Genomic DNA, 20,070 nt, shown 5'->3' with positions numbered 1-20,070 from the left:
CTTCCTCTAATTGCAACGCTAGTACTTAAGGACTGAAGAAACAGTGGCAGGAGTAGACTGTTTTACCCTTCCAACCTTCACCATTCATTATAATCATTAGATTACTTAGTGTGGAAACAGGCCCTTCAGCCCAACAAGTCCACACCGATCCGCTGAAGCGCAACCCACCCAGACTCATTCCCCTACATTTACCCCTTCACCCAACACTACGGACAATTTAGCGTGGCCAATCCACCTAACCTGCATATTTTTGGACTGTGGGAGGAAACCGGAGCGTCCAGAGGAAACCCACGCAGACACGGGGAGAATGTGCAAACTCCACACAGTCAGTCGCCTGAGGTGGGAATTGAACCCGGGTCTCTGGTGCTGTGATGCAGCAGTGCCACTGTGCCGCCCACTGCCACTGTGCTGCCCACAAATCATGGTGATATTCTACATCAACACTTAATGCTCAAGAATCTTTTAATCTTGACCTTGAATATATTCATTGGTTCAACTTCCACTTGCTCTCTGGAGCAAGAATTCCAGAGGTTCATGTACCTCTTTGCGTTTTATGGTCTAACAAATTTCTCTTCTCATTAATGAGAATATTCTAAGGGGAGAGGATGATCTTGATGGTATTACCTACACTTAATGATCCACAGAGCCAGACAAATGCATGCACAACAAATTAAGACCTAGAATTGAAATCTTGTCTTAGTAACGATAATGGCCATGGCAACTGTCATCCACTATTGTAAAAATACATCTGGTTTCTTAATGGTCTTACAGAAGAAAGTCTGCCGAATGCGGATGTACAGCAATACAGTTGACTCTTAAACTGTCTTCTGAAGTGGCCCTAGCAAGGCCCTTGTTTCAAAGGTAATTAGGAAAGGGCAACAAATGTTGGTCTTGTCTATTATGTCCACACTCCAGGAAAGAGTCAAAAAAGAACAGGCCAACATTTATTTTAAGTCTTCAGCCCCTACATCTCTATTCTCCAGCTGGGGTTGGGGATTTCTCCCAGCATTTGTCCTGTCAGGTTCTACAATTTTAAACGTCTCGGTGCAATCACCTTTCATGTTTCTCATTTTTGGACTCACCCAGTCAACTCAATCTCTCCATGACATGGCCCTCTCATCCTAAGAATTAATCCATTGTACTATCTCTAACTTCAGGTCTCAAGATGGAAGATGCCCATTTCACCATTAGCTTATCAAGGCCTCGTATGGGTTGCCTTTCCTCACACCTACATCCCTCATTGGTGTTTTAACAGCTGAGGGTTTAAAATGTATAATGGACCAGACCGGATTCCCTCAAAATATTTTTAAGAAGGAAGCTGAGACCTTAACTTTATCTTTTTTTTTCAAAGCAAATGTGAAGTGTCTGTTCCAGATGCAATGTGGCTGGTCAAACTGCTCAACTTTAAGTAAAGCATAATTCACTTAAATACCATAGTCAATGTACAACTACTGAAAGAGAGGAATTCTGAATAACAGCCCTATTGGAAAACTTAACAGAAAAATAGATACAGTAACTATTACTAATTAATTGTTCCAATGCAGTAACATCCCATAAACACATCCTTGGCAAAAAAGAAAATTCAGGCGCAGATTCTCACATGCAGTTCTCCCATCCAGGAGGAAGAAAACATCAAGAAAAAACTCAGAGTGCAGCAGCCAGGCGACATGCACTGAAGCTTCCAACTCTGTTGAGACCCCAATAGCTTCTGATGCTATCCTGAAATCCTGACCTGGGTGAGGTGGCCACACCCATTCAGGCTGCATTAAAAAAAACAAGGTCTCCCAAGTTGTTTACACAAGTGATCTTCAGGAGCCAGATCTTCAGTAGCAAGCTCTTCACCTGTCATTCATCTCTTTCTCAAAAGAAACCAGGATAAAATAAGCTCTTAAAACTACAGCATCATCATAACTTAATTTGTTTTTTTTTGTGTTCTCTGTTTTGTAGCTGTTCTTGTGGATCGGCCGGTCAGCCAACGAATATGAGAAGAAACAGGCTGAGATGATGGCACTAGAGTACCTTCAGACCCACCCAGCTGATCGGGACCTGGGTACATCCATCATCACTGTAAAGCAAGGCTGTGAACCCCTGACCTTTACTGGGTGGTTCAATGCCTGGGATTCACATAAATGGAGTGTAAGTCAAGCATCGCTTATAAAGAGCCACTTGTTTGGTAACCTTTGAATTTTGCGTGCCATTGACTGAAAATAAATACTCCCCCACATTTTGTAAAGATATTGACCCAGATTATTCAGTTTGCAGACAGTAGGAGGCTAACTACATCCCGAAAGATGCATTTCGAGATCTCTTTGGATGTGTGATCCACTGACTCTGAGGGAATTGCCTGGGAAATTTAAACTTCTGAAGGGAAATTATTTGCTGTCTGGAACTGTCTTAAAAAAAGTCTCTGACTCTTGAGTTCAAGAAGTTCCAACTCATTTGCCTCAATGGTCAACCAGAAAAAGTTAAAGAAATTAAAAACTGCTCCAACTAGCTCACTATAAAACTGCCCCACTGACTCAACACTAATTCCTAACCCCAGTCACTCTCACTGATGACCCTCCCAAGCAGCTGACTCAACCGATTCCAGTCACATGGCTCCTTTTTCAACACAAAGCCCCAGGCAGCTATCTCCCACTTGTTGATTTTAACCCTACTGCGAATCCTCTTGCAAGGATGCCTGCCTTGAAGAAGTTTTCCTCCTCTCTCTACAAGAATCTCAGGGAGTCCCTCTCCCACTGCAACTCCCTCCTCTAGCTTATCTCTCCATGCTTCAGGCTCACTGCCTTTATTCCTGATGAAGGGCTTTTGCCCGAAACGTTGATTTCGCTGCTCGTTGGATGCTGCCTGAACTGCTGTGCTCTTCCAGCACCACTAATCCAGTATTTGATTTTCAGCATCTGCAGTGATTGTTTTTACCTTGTTGATTTTAACCCTACTGCGAATCCTCTTGCAAGGATGCCTGCCTTGAAGAAGTTTTCCTCCTCTCTCTACAAGAATCTCAGGGAGTCCCTCTCCCACTGCAACTCCCTCCTCTAGCTTATCTCTCCATGCTTCAGGCTCACTGCCTTTATTCCTGATGAAGGGCTTTTGCCCGAAACGTTGATTTCGCTGCTCGTTGGATGCTGCCTGAACTGCTGTGCTCTTCCAGCACCACTAATCCAGCTATCTCCCACCGTCTTCCCTCACTCCTTAACTTCTTTCCCTTTCAAAGTGCCTTTGGAACCCACAGACTCTAAAATACCACATTTAGTGTTTAAAAGGGTTTAGTTTACAGCACAGCTCTGATACATTCCGTGTTTCCAAAAGGACCCAAATTGAAAGTCTAAGAGAGAAATGTAGAAATGTGGAATCTGTGGGAAGGATAAGAAGAAAGAAGCCGAGTGACAATCTGACTCCTCGACAGCATCGAAATAGCATTTCTATCACCTTCACTGTATTCAGTGTCCTCAAATAGTAAAATGATGAATTTTTCTTTAAAATGTTAAGTTTAATTTATCTGCCTTTCCCCTGAAGCGCCTGTCTTATATTCATGGAACCTTATGACACAAAAGGAAACCATCATGTCTGTACTGGCTGTTTCAGAGACCTACCCCATTTGTCCAACTCCCTTATTCTTTGCCTTTGACCCTGTAAAATTGTGCCCTTTAAATATTTTTGTAAGTTACTTTTAAGCCCCTATTAATATTTTCAAGCAGAGCATTTCATTCATGGGGTGTAGGTGTTGCTGGCTGGGCCAGCATTTATTGCTCATCCCTTGCTGCTCTTGAGAAGGTGATGGTGAGCTGCTTTCTCAAACCGCTGGAATCCATATGATGTAGGTTGACCCACAATGCCTTTGAAGAGGGAATTCCAGGATTTTGACCCGGGTGCCAAGCCACAGTTAGTGGTGGACAATGAATTTCCCCTCCCAGAATACAGTTCATGCCCTTGCCACCCTTGGTGCTTGTGGAAATCAGCAGGAGGTTTCCTAATCCGTGTTTAACCTGAAGCCATCAGATTTCATGGGGTTCTGGAGTCAATGTTGAAGACTCCCAGAGGCAACTCCCTCCTGACTGTGCCCTGCCAGCAGGACAGGGTATATCCAGGAATGCTTGATGGTGATGTCTGGGACATTGTCTTTATGCTATGATTTCATGAGTATGATTATGTCAGGTTGTTACTTGACTGGTCTGTGAGACAGTTGTCCCAATTTTGGCACTAGCCGCCAGATGTTAGTAGAGAGTCCTACAGCATGGAGACATGCCCTTTTGGCCCACACTGGTCAATGCCGACCAAAATGTCCATCCACGCTAACTCCATTTCCTTGCACTTGGCCCATATCCTTCTAAGGCAGAAGTGAAGACTGCAGATGCTGGAAACCAGAGTCTAGATCAGAGTGGTGCTAAAAAAGCACAGCAGGTCAGGCAGCATCCGAGGAGCAGGAAAATCAAAATTACGGGAATTCCTGATGAAGGGCTTTTGCCCAAAACGTCGATTTTCCTGCTCCTTGGATGCTGCCTGATCTGCTGTGCTTTTCCAGCACCACTGTAATCTAGACCCATATCCTTCTAAACCTTTCCTTTCCATACATTTGTCCAAATGCGTTTTAAATGTTGTTAATGTACGCACCTCAACCACGTCCGCTGACAGGTCATTCCACATGCGTACTATCCTCTGTGTAAAAATGTTGCCCCTCGGATTCCCTTTTATTCTTTCCCTCTAAAGAAAAAAGTCCTAACTTGTCCACCCTCTGGTTTTACGTTTGCTCGCTGAGCTGTTGGGTTTGTTCTCAGACGTTTCGTCACCATGCTAGGTGACATCATCAGTGAGCCTCTGGTGAAGTGTTGGTGTTCTGTCCCACTTGCTATTTATTTGTCTTGGTCTGTTGTGGTGGGTGATATCACTTTCGGTTCTTTTTCTGAGAGGTTGGTAAATGGGGTCCAAATCGATATGTTTGTTAATGGAGTTCCTGTGACTCCATTAGGTTGACCCACAATGCCTTTGAAGAGGGAATTCCAGGATTTTGACCCGGGTGCCAAGCCACAGTTAGTGGTGGACAATGAATTTCCCCTCCCAGAATACAGTTCATGCCCTTGCCACCCTTGGTGCTTGTGGAAATCAGCAGGAGGTTTCCTAATCCGTGTTTAACCTGAAGCCATCAGATTTTCATGGGGTTCTGGAGTCAATGTTGAAGACTCCCAGAGGCAACTCCCTCCTGACTGTGCCCTGCCAGCAGGACAGGGTATATCCAGGTTTGAATGCCAGGCCTCTAGGGTCTCCAGTAATTCCTGTGCATGTCTTTGTTTAGCCTGTCCTAGGATGGATGTATTGTCCCAGTCAAACTGGTGTCTCTCTTCATCTGTGTGTAAGGGCACCAGTGATAATTTGTCATGTCTTTTGGTGGCTAGTTGATGTTCATGTAACCTGTTGGCTAGTTTCTTGCCTGTCTGTCCAATGTAATGTTTGTTGCAGTCCTTGCAGGGTATTTTGTACATGACATTCATTCTGCTGGTTGTTGGTACATTTGAATTCATCAGGAGCTGTTTCAGTGTGATGGTTGGTTTGTGGGCTACCATGATGCCTAGGGGCCAGAGTAGTCTAGTCATCATCTCCAAGATGCCTTTAATGTATGGCAGGGCAGTTCGAATTTCTGGGCATGTTGTGTCACCTTGTTTAGGTCTGTTGTGTATGAATTGGTGGACTGTGCCTATCAGGTACCTGTTGTTCCTGAATACACTATACAGGTGTTTTTCCTTGGCTTCTTTTAGTTACTGGGTGCTGCAGTGTGTTGTGGTTCGTTTAAATAATGTCCTGAAGCAGCTCTGTTTGTGGGTGTTGGGATGATTGCTCCTGTAGTTGAGCATCTGGTCAGTGTGTGTGGCTTTCCTGTTAAGACTTGTCTGTAGCTCTCCATTGGCTTTGCATTATATTGTGATGTTGAGGAAAGGGAGTTTGTTGTTGTTCTGTTTGTGTTTAGTGAACTTTATACCATTATGGAAGTTGTTTGTCTTTGTGGGTTTCTGTGTTGCGTTTCGTGGTGACAAAGGTGTCATCCACATAGTGGACCCAAAGCTTGGCTGAATGGTGGGAAGGGCTGTTCTTTCTAACCTCTGCATAACTGCTTCTGCTAAGAGTCCTGATATTGGTGATCTCATTGGCATCCCATTGATTTGTTTGTAGGTCTTGTTGAAGGTGAAGTGGGCTGTGAGGCACAGATCTACTAATTTGAGGATGCTGTCCTTGCTGATGGAGTTGGTGCTGTCAGGTGTTTGTGTCCTTGGTTCGTCTGGCAGTGACCGGAACTCCATTAACAAACACATTGATTTGGACCCCATTTACCAACCTCTCAGAAAAAGAATTGGAAGTGATATCACCCACCACAACAGACCACGACACATAATAGCAAGTGGGACAGAACACTAGCACTTCACCGGAGGCTCACTGATGATGTTACCTAGCATAGTGATGAAACATCTGAGATCAAATCTACCAGCTCAGTGAGCAAACATACAATCTGATCCACAAGCTGAGCTACAAATCTTCTCCAAAATTGCCCAGTCTCTCCCTATAATTCAGACCCTTGAGTTCTCGCAACATCATTGTAAATTTCTTCTGCACTCTTCCCAGTTTAATAACATCCTTCCTATAATAAGGAGACAAAAACTGAACCCAATACTCTAAGTGCAGCCTCACCAACATTCTGTATAACTGCAACATAACTTCCCAATTTCTATACTCAATGCCCTGACTGATGACGGCTGGTGTGCCAAAAGCCTCCTTCACTGCCCTGTCTACCTATGATCCCACTTTCAGAGAATCATGCACCTGAACTCCAAGGTCCCCCATTTCACTGCACTCCTGAAGGCACAACCATTCACCATGAAACTCCTACCTTGATTTGATTTTCCAAAATGCAAGACCTCACACTTATGTATATTAAACTCCGTTTGCCATTTCTCAGCCCACTTCCCCAGCTGATCAAGGTCCTGCTGCAATTTCTGATAACCTTCCTCATTGTCCACTATGGCGTCATCTGCAAACTTACTAATCATGCCCTTGTACATTCCCATCCAAATCATTGATATAGATAACAAACAGCAATGGGCCCAGCACTAACCCCTGAGGCACTCCACGAGTCACAGGCCTCCAGACCAACAAACATCCTTCCACTGTAACACTAGGCTTCCGACCATCAAGCTAATTGTAAATCCAATTTGCCAGCTCCCCCGGATTCTGTGTGAACTAACCTTCCAGAGCATCCTACCATGTGAAACTTTATCAAAGGCCTTACTGAAATTCATATAGACTACGTCTCCCACCTTGCCCTCATCAACCTTCCTGGTCACTTCATCAGAGAACAAATTCGTAAGGAGGACCTTGCAGGGTTGACAGGGTTTTTTCTGCCATAATTCTTTCCTGTGCATAGGTTTTAGATTAGATTACTTACAGTGTGGAAACAGGCCCTTCGGCCCAACAAGTCCACACCGCCCCGCCGAAGCGTAACCCACCCATACCCCTACATCTACATCTACCCCTTATCTAACACTACGGGCAATTTAGCATGGTCAATTCACCTGACCTGCACATCTTTGGAGTGTGGGAGGAAACCGGAGCACCCGGAGGAAACCCACGCAGACACAGGGAGAACGTGCAAACTCCACACAGTCAGTCGCCTGAGTCGGGAATTGAACCCGGGTCTCTGGCGCTGCGAGGCAGCAGTGCTAACCACTGTGCCACCGTGCCGCCCAGCAGGTTGATGCCAGCTGGTCTGTTCAGGTCCATTTATTTGTTGAGACTTTGTAGCAATTGATACAATGGCTTGCTCGGCCCCAATCAGGCAGGAGTTAGAGATACATGCACCAGTAGGTTCAAGAACAGCTTCTTACCTGCCATTATTAGACAGATGAGTGGACTCTTTAACTTCAAATAATGTTGTTCCAGCTTTGCTGACTGCCTCTGCAGCCATAACCTGTATACCTCGCTCTGTCTAAGTGCCCTATGATCGGTATGTCCTTGTTTGCTATAATGTGATTCTCTACAGTGCGGAAACAGGCCCTTCAGCCCAACAAGTCCACACCGCCCCTCCAAAGAGAAACCCACCCAAACCCATTCCCCTATCCTATATTTACCCCTGACTAATGCACCTAACACTGTGGGCAATTTAGCATGGCCAATTCACCTGACCTGCACATCTTTGGATTGTGGGAGGAAACTCATGCAGACACAGGGAGAATGTGCAAACTCCACACAGACAGGAGGGAACCAAACCCAGGACCCTGGCGCTGTGAGGCAGCAGTGCTAACCACTGAGCCACCGTGCTGCCTATACTGCTCGCAAAACAAAGCTTTTCACTGTACTTGGGTACATGTGACTGCAATAAATCAAATCAAATCAAAGTTGAGAGTCAACCACATTTCTGTGGGTCTGGAGTGAAGTGCAGGCCAGACCAGATGTGAATGGCAGATTTCCTTCCGTAAAGGACATTCGTGAGCTAGATGGGTTTTCCAACAATTGGCAATGGTTTCATGGTCACCAGTAGATCCTTAATTCCAGAACTATTTTTTAATTGAATTCAAATTCCACATTCAAAACCAGGACCCCAGAATATTTGCTGTATTTCTGGATGAATAGCCTGATGATGATACCACTAGGCTATTGCCTTCCCTACAAGTCTTTGCTTCAAAGGGAATGATCCTTACTCGTCTGACCTTATTACATATCTAGATATCTCCCTGCCCCAGTACGGTTCCAGTAAGTTCTCCTCTATGGTCTGTTCAGGTCCCTGCCCCTGCCCCAGTACGGTTCCAGTAAGTTCTCCTCTATGTTCTTTCAAAGGCCTTCCCAAGGGCCATCCTTCCTAAAGCAGTGCACTGAAATGGACATCATTCTCTAGTTGGGCCTAAAGCAGTGGCTAACACAGGCTTAACAGACCTTCCTGGCTGCAGTATTCTATTTCAGTCAATAAATTCCAGAAGCTCTCTGTTTAATTATCAGCTTTGTCAAGGTGTCCTGCTGCCTTTAATGCCTCATCTGCACACACAATGAATATCCTTTAATGTCACGTATACTCCATTGTATAAGTACAGTAAAAAGCTTTCTCAAGTCTGCCTCGTATGGTGCTATCTTTGGTACAAGCGTTTCTGTAACTCCTGTTGGCGTGGCTTATTGAACCATTGTCCCTCCTCATTCTTCCTTCCCAGTGTATCACTTCACGCATCAGTACACAGATATTGCCTTATTGTTGTATTGTAACTGGAGTTTGGACTCTAAGTGTGAGCCACAGTGTTGTCGAGCTATTCAAGGTGGAAGTGCTCCTCTTGCCCCATCTGTAGGTGAGAAAGGGAAACCTAGTTTTCAAAGCTGCTATTTCAAACCTGACCATGGAAGGAATATCTGAGCCTTCCTTCACCAGGCCTGTTGTATGAAGCTATCAGCTGTCCCATTCTGCTTTCACCTTAAACACACCTATGCTATTTTCCCACACATTCGCCACACTTCATCCAACCCATTAGCGAAGGTTTAGAACAGGATTTATTTAGATGTGAATGGACAGAAAATAACTTTGTCTCTGTCTTTTTAGACTGGCAATGGAAGTCCCTATGATCAGATGAGACATAACCTGGGAGATGTCTCAGGGATCAGTCAGATCTCTGTGGTGAGTGTTGCCAATAGTTTGATTATTGTTTACATGTTAGTGTTTTCCTTCTGTTCTAACTACAGCTTAGCACATAGAAAGAGGACTATCTTTAATGAGGGAATTGTCACTCTCTGTCTACTCTTTGGATTCTCCAAATTCCAAGAATGGGGCAGGGCAGAGGGTACTGGAGTTTGAGATGTCAAGGAAGTGGGAGTTCAGCTTGTAAACAAAGCCATTATTGAGCTGGTCTGGGTGGCATTTTCATCAATATCCTGATCTCAACAGAAACCAGGCACACACATTTACTGAGATTCTCCCACCTGCAGGAAGAGGGAGAGAGGGTCGGCCAAGAAAACCAAGAAGAGATGGAGAAGGAAAATGGGAGGTAGGAAAAGTGAGGGATGAAGAGAGAGAAAAGGATATGGGAGAGTGTGAGACTGAAGGGAGATAATGAATGGGAGTGAAGAAATGGGGGAAGATGAGGGACAGTGAGAATGCGATGAAGGCGGGATTCAGAGAGTGAGAAAAGTAAAAGATACAAAACCTTGAATTGAAGACTGGCCAAAATCCCTAAACACACAGTCCCCATGAACAAACTCCCAAGATTGGAATGTTTACTAAGACTGAAATGGTGACAGCTGGGAAAGGACCCACTCCTGAACTCCAGATTATGTTCATTCTGTTAATTATTCATATTTTCAACAAAATGAAGCTTTTTTTTATGACAAGACATTTTTCTTGCACAAACACATCCAGGACCTCAATGACATGGATCTGAACAAAAAAGGAGGCCACAGCCCTGCGCCATCTTCAGCTTTCTCCCATCCCTCGGCCTCTGCATCGTCACCTTTTGCCACCCAAACGTCTGGAGGTGCCAGAGCAGCTCCTCCTGCCACATCCTCTGGACCCACCATTGTCAATGGGAAGGAATATTTCCCACCGGAGTTACTGATGAACAAAGCAGCAGATGAGCTGCCCAAGGGTGTGGACGCTGATAAGAGAGAGGTGAGCAAGAACTGGTGTGCATTACAGAGGATATTAGATCTGGCAGTGAAAGAGTGCCAATCTTTGAAAGTGATTGTTAAACCAGATGGTTCTTGCTAAGCCGAGGTAGAAAATAGGAAAACCTGGAATCAAAACAGACCATTTTGGAAATACTCAGCAGGTCAGACAGCATCTACACAGTGAAACAGCTAATGACCTGGACGTTTGCTAAATCAGGATAACTTGGGTGCTGTTTAATTTGCAGAACCATTGTAAAGTGGGGATGATTGGATAAATCTTTCAAAAATGCTGGTGCACAGGCAGTGAGCTGAATCATCTCGTCCTGTGCACTGAGGTTGTGCGAACCAAGATTTAGACAAGGCAAAGGCAGGGAAAGAGATGCATGTTGGTGTTATTAATTGGTGCCCTGCTCAACAACTACTTGCCACCATTTTCTGCCACTGTCACCTCTCTGACTTAAGTATGCCATTTGATTCTGTTGCAGCAATACTTGTCTGACACAGACTTTATGGATGTTTTTGGAATGACACGGGACCAGTTTCAAGAGTGCCCTTCCTGGAAACAGAAGGTCCTGAAGAAACAGAAGAACCTTTTCTGAACGGTTTCCGACTCTCTGTCTGGGCTCCGCAACATCTTCGGTTTTAATTGACAAGATTGTAATGTCTCTGTCAACTGGGGCTGGAATTAGAAAATAGAAGTCAGATATACATATATTTTTTCTTTTTTTGTTTTGCAAATTTTAAGTTCTTTGTGCAATGCCGCAGATTCTAAAAGGTCAATAATATAATAGTCTACATTTTATTGAAAGAGTTTCCCTGGATGCTCCAAAATCAAGGAAAAGAAACCGTCCAAGGAGAGATTAGTGAGACAGTTTGCTGCTGCAAGTTCCCAGATCCACTTTACTGATCCTGGGAAGACTTTATTTGCCAAATCTCTCAGCATTAAAGCTGCCTCTGGTTGCTATATGTGCCATTACTCCAGATTGATCACCACCAAATACTGAGCCAAATGGGCTGAGGTCAGGTAATGGGAGGAGAGGCAGTGGAGGAGTCAGGGCAGCATGAGGGAATGGGTGGTTGGGAAAATTGTTATTAAGAAAGGGATCACACTCCAAGCTATTATAAAGTACCGCCTAATGACAGTGCAGGCTTGTGCAGGTCATAGAGACTCCATCCAGTTTAGGCGCGATGACCTGTGGTGTCATGTGTGACATCCCGGGCTCTGAACCAGAGTCTCCAGGCTCGAGTCCCAGCCCAATACATGATGGCCACGGAAAGTGCGTTCATAATGGGGCCAAACACTTTGAGTATTAACATATAAATCCTTCCAACACCTGCCAATAGCAGGTAGTAAGAATGGTGAGATTCCTGGTCAGTCAAGTGATGGAGAAAATGTCGGATCTTCCACTGCTCCTGTCTGCAGCTCCAAGTTGACAGCATTATTGTAACTGTAAATGTTGCCTCCCAGCCCAGGCTCCCGCAAATGAGCTGTCATGCACCACCAACACTACCTGTTCAAATAGGCAGCTTGGGATTCAAGTCATGTGTATGGTGAATGGCCACTGGTGTGGGAGGCACCAGAAGGGTGATCATCATTGTGCCAACCACCTTTTGGAGTCAGCAACAAATCAGTGTCATGAGAAAGAAATAAAGTGTGAAATGCAGGGTACAGGAAACAGCAAAATAATCCAGTAGGAGAGATGGCAACATGATGAGGGCTTCCTGTGAGCAGTCAACCTAGTTCCCCATGGGCCATTAGTCTATAAATAACCCCAATAGCAACACACATGCAGCAATATCCAATGCCACTGCTTTCACTGTTTGCAACATTTCCTTTGAGTTTGTATTTCTTCTTCTCTTTAATTTTGAAACTGTATTTCAGAAGATTGAGTAGAATGTGTAAACTTCTCTAGTTTGGGCAAGGACTGGGATGTCAAGTTTCCAGGTTGGATTAAGGAGTGGCAGAGTGGGGTGTTAGAGGTGCATGGAGAAGGAGAAATGGTCACCATGTGTCCATCCATTTCAGGGCATAGAGCCCTCTCCTATCCAAGGGAAGACCAGGGCAATGGGGTCTGCTGGGCACCATCAGGTCTAATAGATCCAGATACTCTCATTGAATTGTGAAAGACAATTAAGGGGTACCCAACCAAACGATGCAAGATAATAACTTGGAAATTCAGAGGAATCTCAATTATCCGAACGAGATGGGGGTTGGGGCAATATTTCATCTGGATAATTGATTATTCGGTTAATTGATTGAATGCCTCTCCTCTGGGGCTCGGACTTTTCTGAAGTTTCCTTTTTCCTCGCTTTGCCTGCCTTGCTCCCCCTCTCTGTCTCAGGGTTTGTTTCTGAGCAGACACACACTTGTGTGTAAGGGACCTGCAGCATTGCTGAAGCCTTTCACCACCACCACCCGCCCCCCCCCCCCCCCCCCCATCTCAATTCAATGGGATTGACACAGCGAGTACTTGGTAAGTCCACTCCCAGTTCAAGAGACTAGGTAGCAGCACACCGCATGTGAGCCCCCCACCCAACCCCAATTCCGTCCGCCCCTCCAACTCCCCCCATCCACTCCCACCCCTATGCCCCCGTCCAACTCCCCGCGACATGTCCACCTCCACCCCTGTCCAACCCCACCCTCACCCCTTTTGCCTAATCTACTGTTCATCCGACTGCCCCCCGTGTGCCCCCCACACCCTGTCCAGGGCAGCCAGGCTGGACACCAACAGCAAGACTGCTGCTACCTTTGGCAGGGTGAGTGTCAAAATAGCACACACACACGCCTTTTTACTGCCACTTTTTGATAGGTTCCACTTTTAGTCCTGTGCAGGACAATGTTGGAGAGATCATCTATGGAAGGGGTTTAGGGTACACCCCTGTGTAGAACTCCAGGTAAAGTATGGGAAGAGAGAGAAAGGGCAGGTGGTCAGTCATTTGGAGACGGTGCCTGGCTCCCATCAATGCCCAGGACTGTTCTCGTCAGCATTTCAGTCAGCCAAGTTCATTTTTAATCATTGTAAACAAAAGACGCGATCAGTGTTGGTAACACCTCTATGCTGTAATGTTTCTATCGCGACCTTGAGATCATCTTCGGATAATTCAAAATCTGGATAATTGATATTCGGATAATTGGGGTTTCTCTGTATATCTATTCCTTCACGGTGTCTGGATCAAATCTTGGAACTTAGGGCCTAACAACTGTGGGTGTCCCTACACCACATGGACTGAAACAGTCCAAGAGGCTGATCATCACTACCTTTTTTGGGAAATCAGGAATGGGCAATAAATGCTAGTCTAGTCAGATCCATAAGATGGTCAAAAGAGCCACCAACTCAATTGGATGTGTTTCTAGAGGATTAACACATGACATGTCCTCACTCTTGCCGTTGGTCAGCCTTCCAGGGAAAGTGGGTAGGTGTTTTGTCATCCAATGGGATTTCTCTTGACTGTCAGTTATCTATCCTTGCCCCGTTCTCCAATATTTTTATAACAAAAGAAAGTATTGCAGTCCCAAAAAGATTTTACATCCAAAATGTTTTCACTTGAAATGAAGTAAAGCATTACTTTGTTTAGAACCACTTGGTTTTTTTCAGTGGGGTTAGCCATGGTGATGTCCAAGGGATTGTTCCTCAATTTCTGGAGACTTGAGGCCACTTTTGGAAGATTGGCAAGTCCCAAAGACAAACCACATTGACCATTAAGAAGTGCCAATTTATCGATGACTGAGGACGAAGGGCCTGTTGCAGCACAAATGGCTTCCAGGTGCCATGGTTACATTCATGGAACCAGAACCTGACAAGGGTGCTGGTCAAGGGGCATGGGAGGGGACGCTTCCAACTCTGCTATCCCAAGCAGTCAGGGTTTCCATCTGGAAACCACTATTGGGAAATGCCTATTGCTAATTAAACTCTACGCTTCCTCATTCTCTCCATCTCGGCTGATCTGAGAGGTTGATATGTCTACCAGACCAGTTTTATGTAATAAAAAACATTTGTGATTGAAATGTTTGTTGTAGTTTTTTTTTAGGTTCTTAAATGAGATTTCTCTTTATCCTTGTTGAATCAGCAACAATTTATTTGGTGCTTTTAACGTAATAAATGTTGAAGGTGCTTCACACAAGTGTTACAAATCAAAACTTGACACTGACAGCATTGTGGGTAGACACAAACCACATGGACTACAGTAATTCAAGAAGACAGCTCACCAGTACCTTCTCTGAGGCAATGTGAGATGGGCTTTGAATGCTGGCCAGCCAGTGACGCCCACACTTCGTGAAAGAATTTCTCAAAAAGCAGGTTTACATCATATAGTTGAACGTTTGGTTAAAGAAAGAGGTTTTATGGAGACTTAAAGGAGGAAGGTGAAGTTCAGGCTGTGAGGTGTAGGAAGAGAATATCAGACTTCAGGGGTCATGCAGCTAAACTGGTGAAGTGGTTAAATTCAAGGAGATTCAAGAGGCCAGGATTAGACACGGCCCCATGTGATGTTATTTGTGACTTTGATAAGAGCTGGAGGAGGTATATTCAAAAGTACAGCTTCTGGAGATGTGGGAATGGATTTGAGACAATGCAGACAAGAACTTTAGAGAATTAAACGAGGTTGAAGATGGGACAGTAATTTGCCAGATTGATGAAGACAAACAATTTTATTTGAAGGGAGGATGATACTGGCAGTCTCAAAAGAGAGAGGAACAGTATTCAAAGAGAAACCATTAGTAGAAATGGCTGACATTGGAACCAGAATGGGAAGTCAGTGATTTACTGGAAATAGGATTGACATGGAGAGGATAATGGAAGTTAATAGACAAAGATGAGAGTTCAGGTCTAGGTTAGTTGGGATTTTTGAAGGAAAGAAGGCACACTATGGAATGAAACCGCATTGAAGGAGACAATTCAGCTTATTGTACCAATTCTAGATTTTTTGAAAGAGCTGTCCCAATTATTGCCATACGTTTTGCTGTTTCCCCCATAGCCCTGTACCTCTTCCAGTATTCATTTAATTCTGTCTTGAAACTTCCTATTGAAACTGCTTCCAGATTACAAAGAGATTTCTCCTCTTCCTACTGGTTCATTTGTCAATTATCTCCAATTATTGTCCACCTTACTATCAGCAGAAACATTTTATAATAACCCATGATTCTGAAAACCTCAATTTTTCTTTCCTGAGTTTTTTCAAGTCTCTGCTGGTGAACCTGGTCATGAGTTTGCACTATTCTCTGATGCTATTTCCAGCACTTGACATCTAACCAAAGTAATGTTCCTGGATTAAAGGACAGATACCCAGGCTAGTGGGGACATGGGTTCAAATTCCACCACAGTAGCTAGTGAAAGTCAATTAAATGAAATGGAATTGAAAACCTGTCATTTAAAACCTTGTCTGGTCTACTAACATCGTTCAGCGAAGGAAATCTTTCCCTAGTCTGGCTTACTTGTGTTTCCAGACCCAAGCAATGTGATTGATGCTGAACTGGTCTCTGAAATGACCCAGCAAGTCACTCAGTTTCAGAGGAATTAGTACATGTAACATGCTTGGGAAGAGGAGTTTTTAAATATTCAATGATATACTGTTAGAGGTGATGAAGGGGATAGAAACATTGAAATTACATAATCAGCCGAATGGATTATTCCTACACCTATTTTCTGTGCCCCATGACTGCTTTCCATCTATACCCCTAGATCCCTTTAGCCACAAGGGCCATGTCTAGCTCCCCCTTAAATTTGTTTAATGACCTGGCTCCAACAGCTTCCTGTGTTGGGGAATTCAACATATTCACAACTCTGAGTGAAGAAATCCTTCCTCATCCCAGTCTTAAATGCTTACCCTTTATTCTTAGCCCTAGTTCTGGACTTCCCCAACATCAAGAACACTTTTTCCCCAAATCTAGCCTGTCCAGTCCCATCAGGGTTTTACATGTTAATTGAAATCCCCCTCATTCTTATAAATTCCAGTGAGTTCAAGCCCAGACATTCTAGCCTTTCTTTATATGTCAGTCCTGGCATCCTGAGAATCAGTCTGGGTGAACCTTCACTGGACTCAAAGGACAAAGAAAATTTCAGCACAGGAACAGGCCCTTCAGCCCTCCAAGCCTGTGCTGATACAGGTCCTCTATCTAAACCTGTTGCCTATTTTCTAAGGGTCTGTATCCCTCTGCTCCTACCCATTCATGTATCTATCATCTTAAAGGACACTGTTGTGCCCGCCTCTGCCACTATCGCTGGCAACGCGCTCCAAGCACCCACCACCCTCTGTGTAAAGAACTTGTCTCCCCTAAACATTTCCCCTCTCACCTTGACCCCTAGAGACTGAGTCCCCCACTCTGGGGAAAAAAGATTCTTGCTATCCACCCTGTCTATACTTCTCGTGATTTTGTGGACCTCAAGCAGGATCCCCTCAACCTCTGTCTTTCTAATGAAAATAATCTTAATCTACTCAGCTAGCACCCTTCATACTAGGCAACATCCTGGTGAACCTCCAATGCACTCTCTCCAAAGCATCCACATCCTTCTGGTAATGTGGTGACCAGAACTGTATGCAATATTCCAAATGTGGCCAAACCAAAGTCCTATACAACTGTAACATGACCTGCCAACTCTTATACTCAATACCCCGTCTGATGAAGGAAAGCATGCCGTATCCCTTCTTGACCACTCTATCCATCTGCGTTGCCACCTTCAAGATACAATGGATCTGAGCACATAGATCTCTCTGTACATCAATTTCCCCAGGGTTTTTCTATTTACTGTATAGTTTGCTCTAGAATTGGATCTTCCAAAATGTATCACCTTGCAATTGTCTGGATTGAATTCCATCTGCCATTTCTCCACCCAACTCTCCAATCTATCCATATTCTACTGTATTCTCTGACAGTCCCCTTCACTATCTATTCCTCCACCAATCTTAGTGTCATCTGCAAACTTGCTAATCAGACCACCTATACTTTCCTCCAGATCATTTATGTATATCACAAACAACAGTGATCCCAGCACAGATCCATGTGGAACGCCACTGGTCAAAGTTCTTCATTTTGAGAAACTCCCTTCCACTAGTACGCTGTCTCCTGTTGCCTAATCAGCTCTCAATCCATCTAGCTAGTACCCAGTGGACCCCATGCAACTTCGCTTTCTCCATCAGCCGACCATGGGAACCTCAACAAATGCTTTACTCCCTCAATAGCAAAAATGTCTTTCCTCAGACTAGGAGACCAAAACTACACACAGTACTCAAGGTGTGGCCTCACCAAGACCCTGTATAACTGCTTCTATACAAATCCTCTCGCTAAGAAGGCCAGCATGCTATTAGCTTTCCTCACTGCCTGCTATAACTGCATGCCAACCTTCAGCGACTGTTCCACCATGACACCAGCGTCTTATTGCACTGCAGCTTTTCCTGAAATACCACCGTTCAGATAATAATCTGCCTTCCTCTGTGTTCACATTTATCCACATCATATTGCGTTTGCCAAGTATTTGCCCACTCTGTCAGCCTGTCCAAGTCACCCTGCAGCCTCTTCGCATTCTCCACAAACTGCCACCCAGCTTAGTGCCATCTGCAAACTTGGAGATATTGCATTCAATTTCTTTGGTCAAATCATTAACATATAAGTGGGTCCCAGCACTGAAATGGTTTCCCATTTGTCACTGCCTGTGACTCTGAAAAGGACCCATTTATTCCAACTCTCTGCCTCCTACCTGCCAACCAGTTTTCTATTCACATTAATACATTACCTTCGATACCATGAGCTTGAATATTGCTTATTTATCTCGTATGGAATCTTGTCAAAGGCCTTTCAAAAGTCCAGTTACACAACATCTACTGATTCACTCTTCTTGGCTCTACTGGTCACATCCTCAAATAATTCCATAAGATTTGTCAAACATGATTTCCCTGAATCCATTCTGACTTGGATGGATTCTGTCACTGCTCTTTAAATACTCAGTTATTACCTCCTTAATAATTGACTCCAGCATTTTCCCCACCACTAATATCAGGCTAACTGGCCTATGATTCCCCATTTTCTCTCTCACCCTTTTTTTAAAAAAGTGGGGTTATATTAGTTACGCTCCAGCCCATAGGAACTCTTCCAGAGTCTACAGAATGCTGAAATATGATCACCAATACATTCCCTATTTCTCAGACCACTTCCTTAAGTACTCTGGGATGCAGAGCATCAGGCCCTGGGGACTTTTCTGGTTTTAATCCCATCAATTTCTTCAATACCATTTCCTGACTATTTAGGGTTTTCTTCAGTTCCTGCTCCAGGCTTGACTCACTATTCCCTAACATTTCCGGAAGGTTATTTGTGTCCTCCTTAATGAAGACAGATCCAAACTATTTGCTCAACTGGTCTGCCATCTCTTTGTAGTACATTATTCTAACTGTAAGGGATCTGCATTTGTCTTCACCAGCCTTCTTTCTGTTCACATATCTATAGAAGCTTTTGCAGTCAGTTTTTATGTTTTCCGCAAGCTTATTTCCATTCTATTTTCTCTTCCCCAATTTAATCCTTTGTCCTCTGCTGAATTTTAGGTTGCTCCCAGTCCTCAGGCTTGTTGCTTTTTCTGGCCCATTTACATACCTCCTCTTTGGCTTTAACACAATCCTTGATTTCCCTTGTGGATATTTAACATCAGTGTCTTTCTATTTGATTGCTCACTGGTAAACATTAAAAGATACTATGGAAAAAAATTGAAGTGCAGAATATTCTGAATCTGAGTCAGCATTCTTCCCTCCATCAAACAAATCGATCGCCATTTCCATTTGAAGCAACATACATTGTTACGAAGTCAAAACGTCTGCTGGAAAAGCACAGCCGGTCAGGCAGCATCCAAGGAGTAGGACAGCTCTTCGTCATGAATGTCACATGTCCGACCGGCTTTTCCAACATCACATTTCTTGACTCTGACCTCCAGCATCTGTAGCCCTCACTTTCTCCATACATTGTTATGAACCCACTTGGTAGTACAAGTCAGATCCCAGAATTAAACCTGGCTTGACAGACCCTAATGTTTTTGTAAATCATAGAGATCTACAACTGAACATGCTCAGAAGAGTTTGCCAATGTACTTTCAACTCACAGAACAAGATTGAACAAGCAAAAGAACACATATTACGCTAGACTTAAAAATCAGGACTATTTAATTACAAAAACCAGAAAAGGATTCAAACTCTCAATAAGCAATCACTAAAACCCCAGCAAAGAGACAACATGATCCGAACAGCAATATGCGCTGCTTAGGCTGATACAATTGCAATCTGTTTCCTTTGGTAATTACTACATTCATTAGATGCTTCTCGTAAGCTGGACTTTTTTTCTCCCTGAGACACCTGCAAACTAAATTATCACTTTAATGTTAGAGCAAACACGAGTTCACTAAGCACAGTTTCCAGCAGTCTTGCAGGATTTCTTATTGGAGAGACTCTTCTACAACCATTCTCTACTAAACA

The 20,070-nt window shown here is 44.1% G+C and overlaps 1 protein-coding gene across 2 annotated transcripts in view; it reads left to right on the top strand.

Moving 5' to 3' along the window:
• Positions 1-14,629, top strand: part of vill (villin-like) — a 105,728-nt gene extending 91,099 nt beyond the window's left edge. For both annotated transcript variants that reach the window (XM_072576374.1, XM_072576375.1), the window contains exons 17-20: positions 1,948-2,136; positions 9,563-9,637; positions 10,376-10,624; positions 11,109-14,629. In XM_072576374.1, the coding sequence (XP_072432475.1) occupies positions 1,948-2,136; positions 9,563-9,637; positions 10,376-10,624; positions 11,109-11,222 (627 nt within the window). In that variant the 3' untranslated portion in view covers positions 11,223-14,629. The remainder of the gene's footprint in view (positions 1-1,947; positions 2,137-9,562; positions 9,638-10,375; positions 10,625-11,108) is intronic.
• Positions 14,630-20,070: the final 5,441 nt, after the last annotated feature.

Source organism: Chiloscyllium punctatum, chromosome 8 (assembly GCF_047496795.1).
Source record: "Chiloscyllium punctatum isolate Juve2018m chromosome 8, sChiPun1.3, whole genome shotgun sequence".
NCBI lineage: Eukaryota > Metazoa > Chordata > Chondrichthyes > Orectolobiformes > Hemiscylliidae > Chiloscyllium > Chiloscyllium punctatum.
This window is presented reverse-complemented; position numbering and strand designations above follow the sequence as displayed.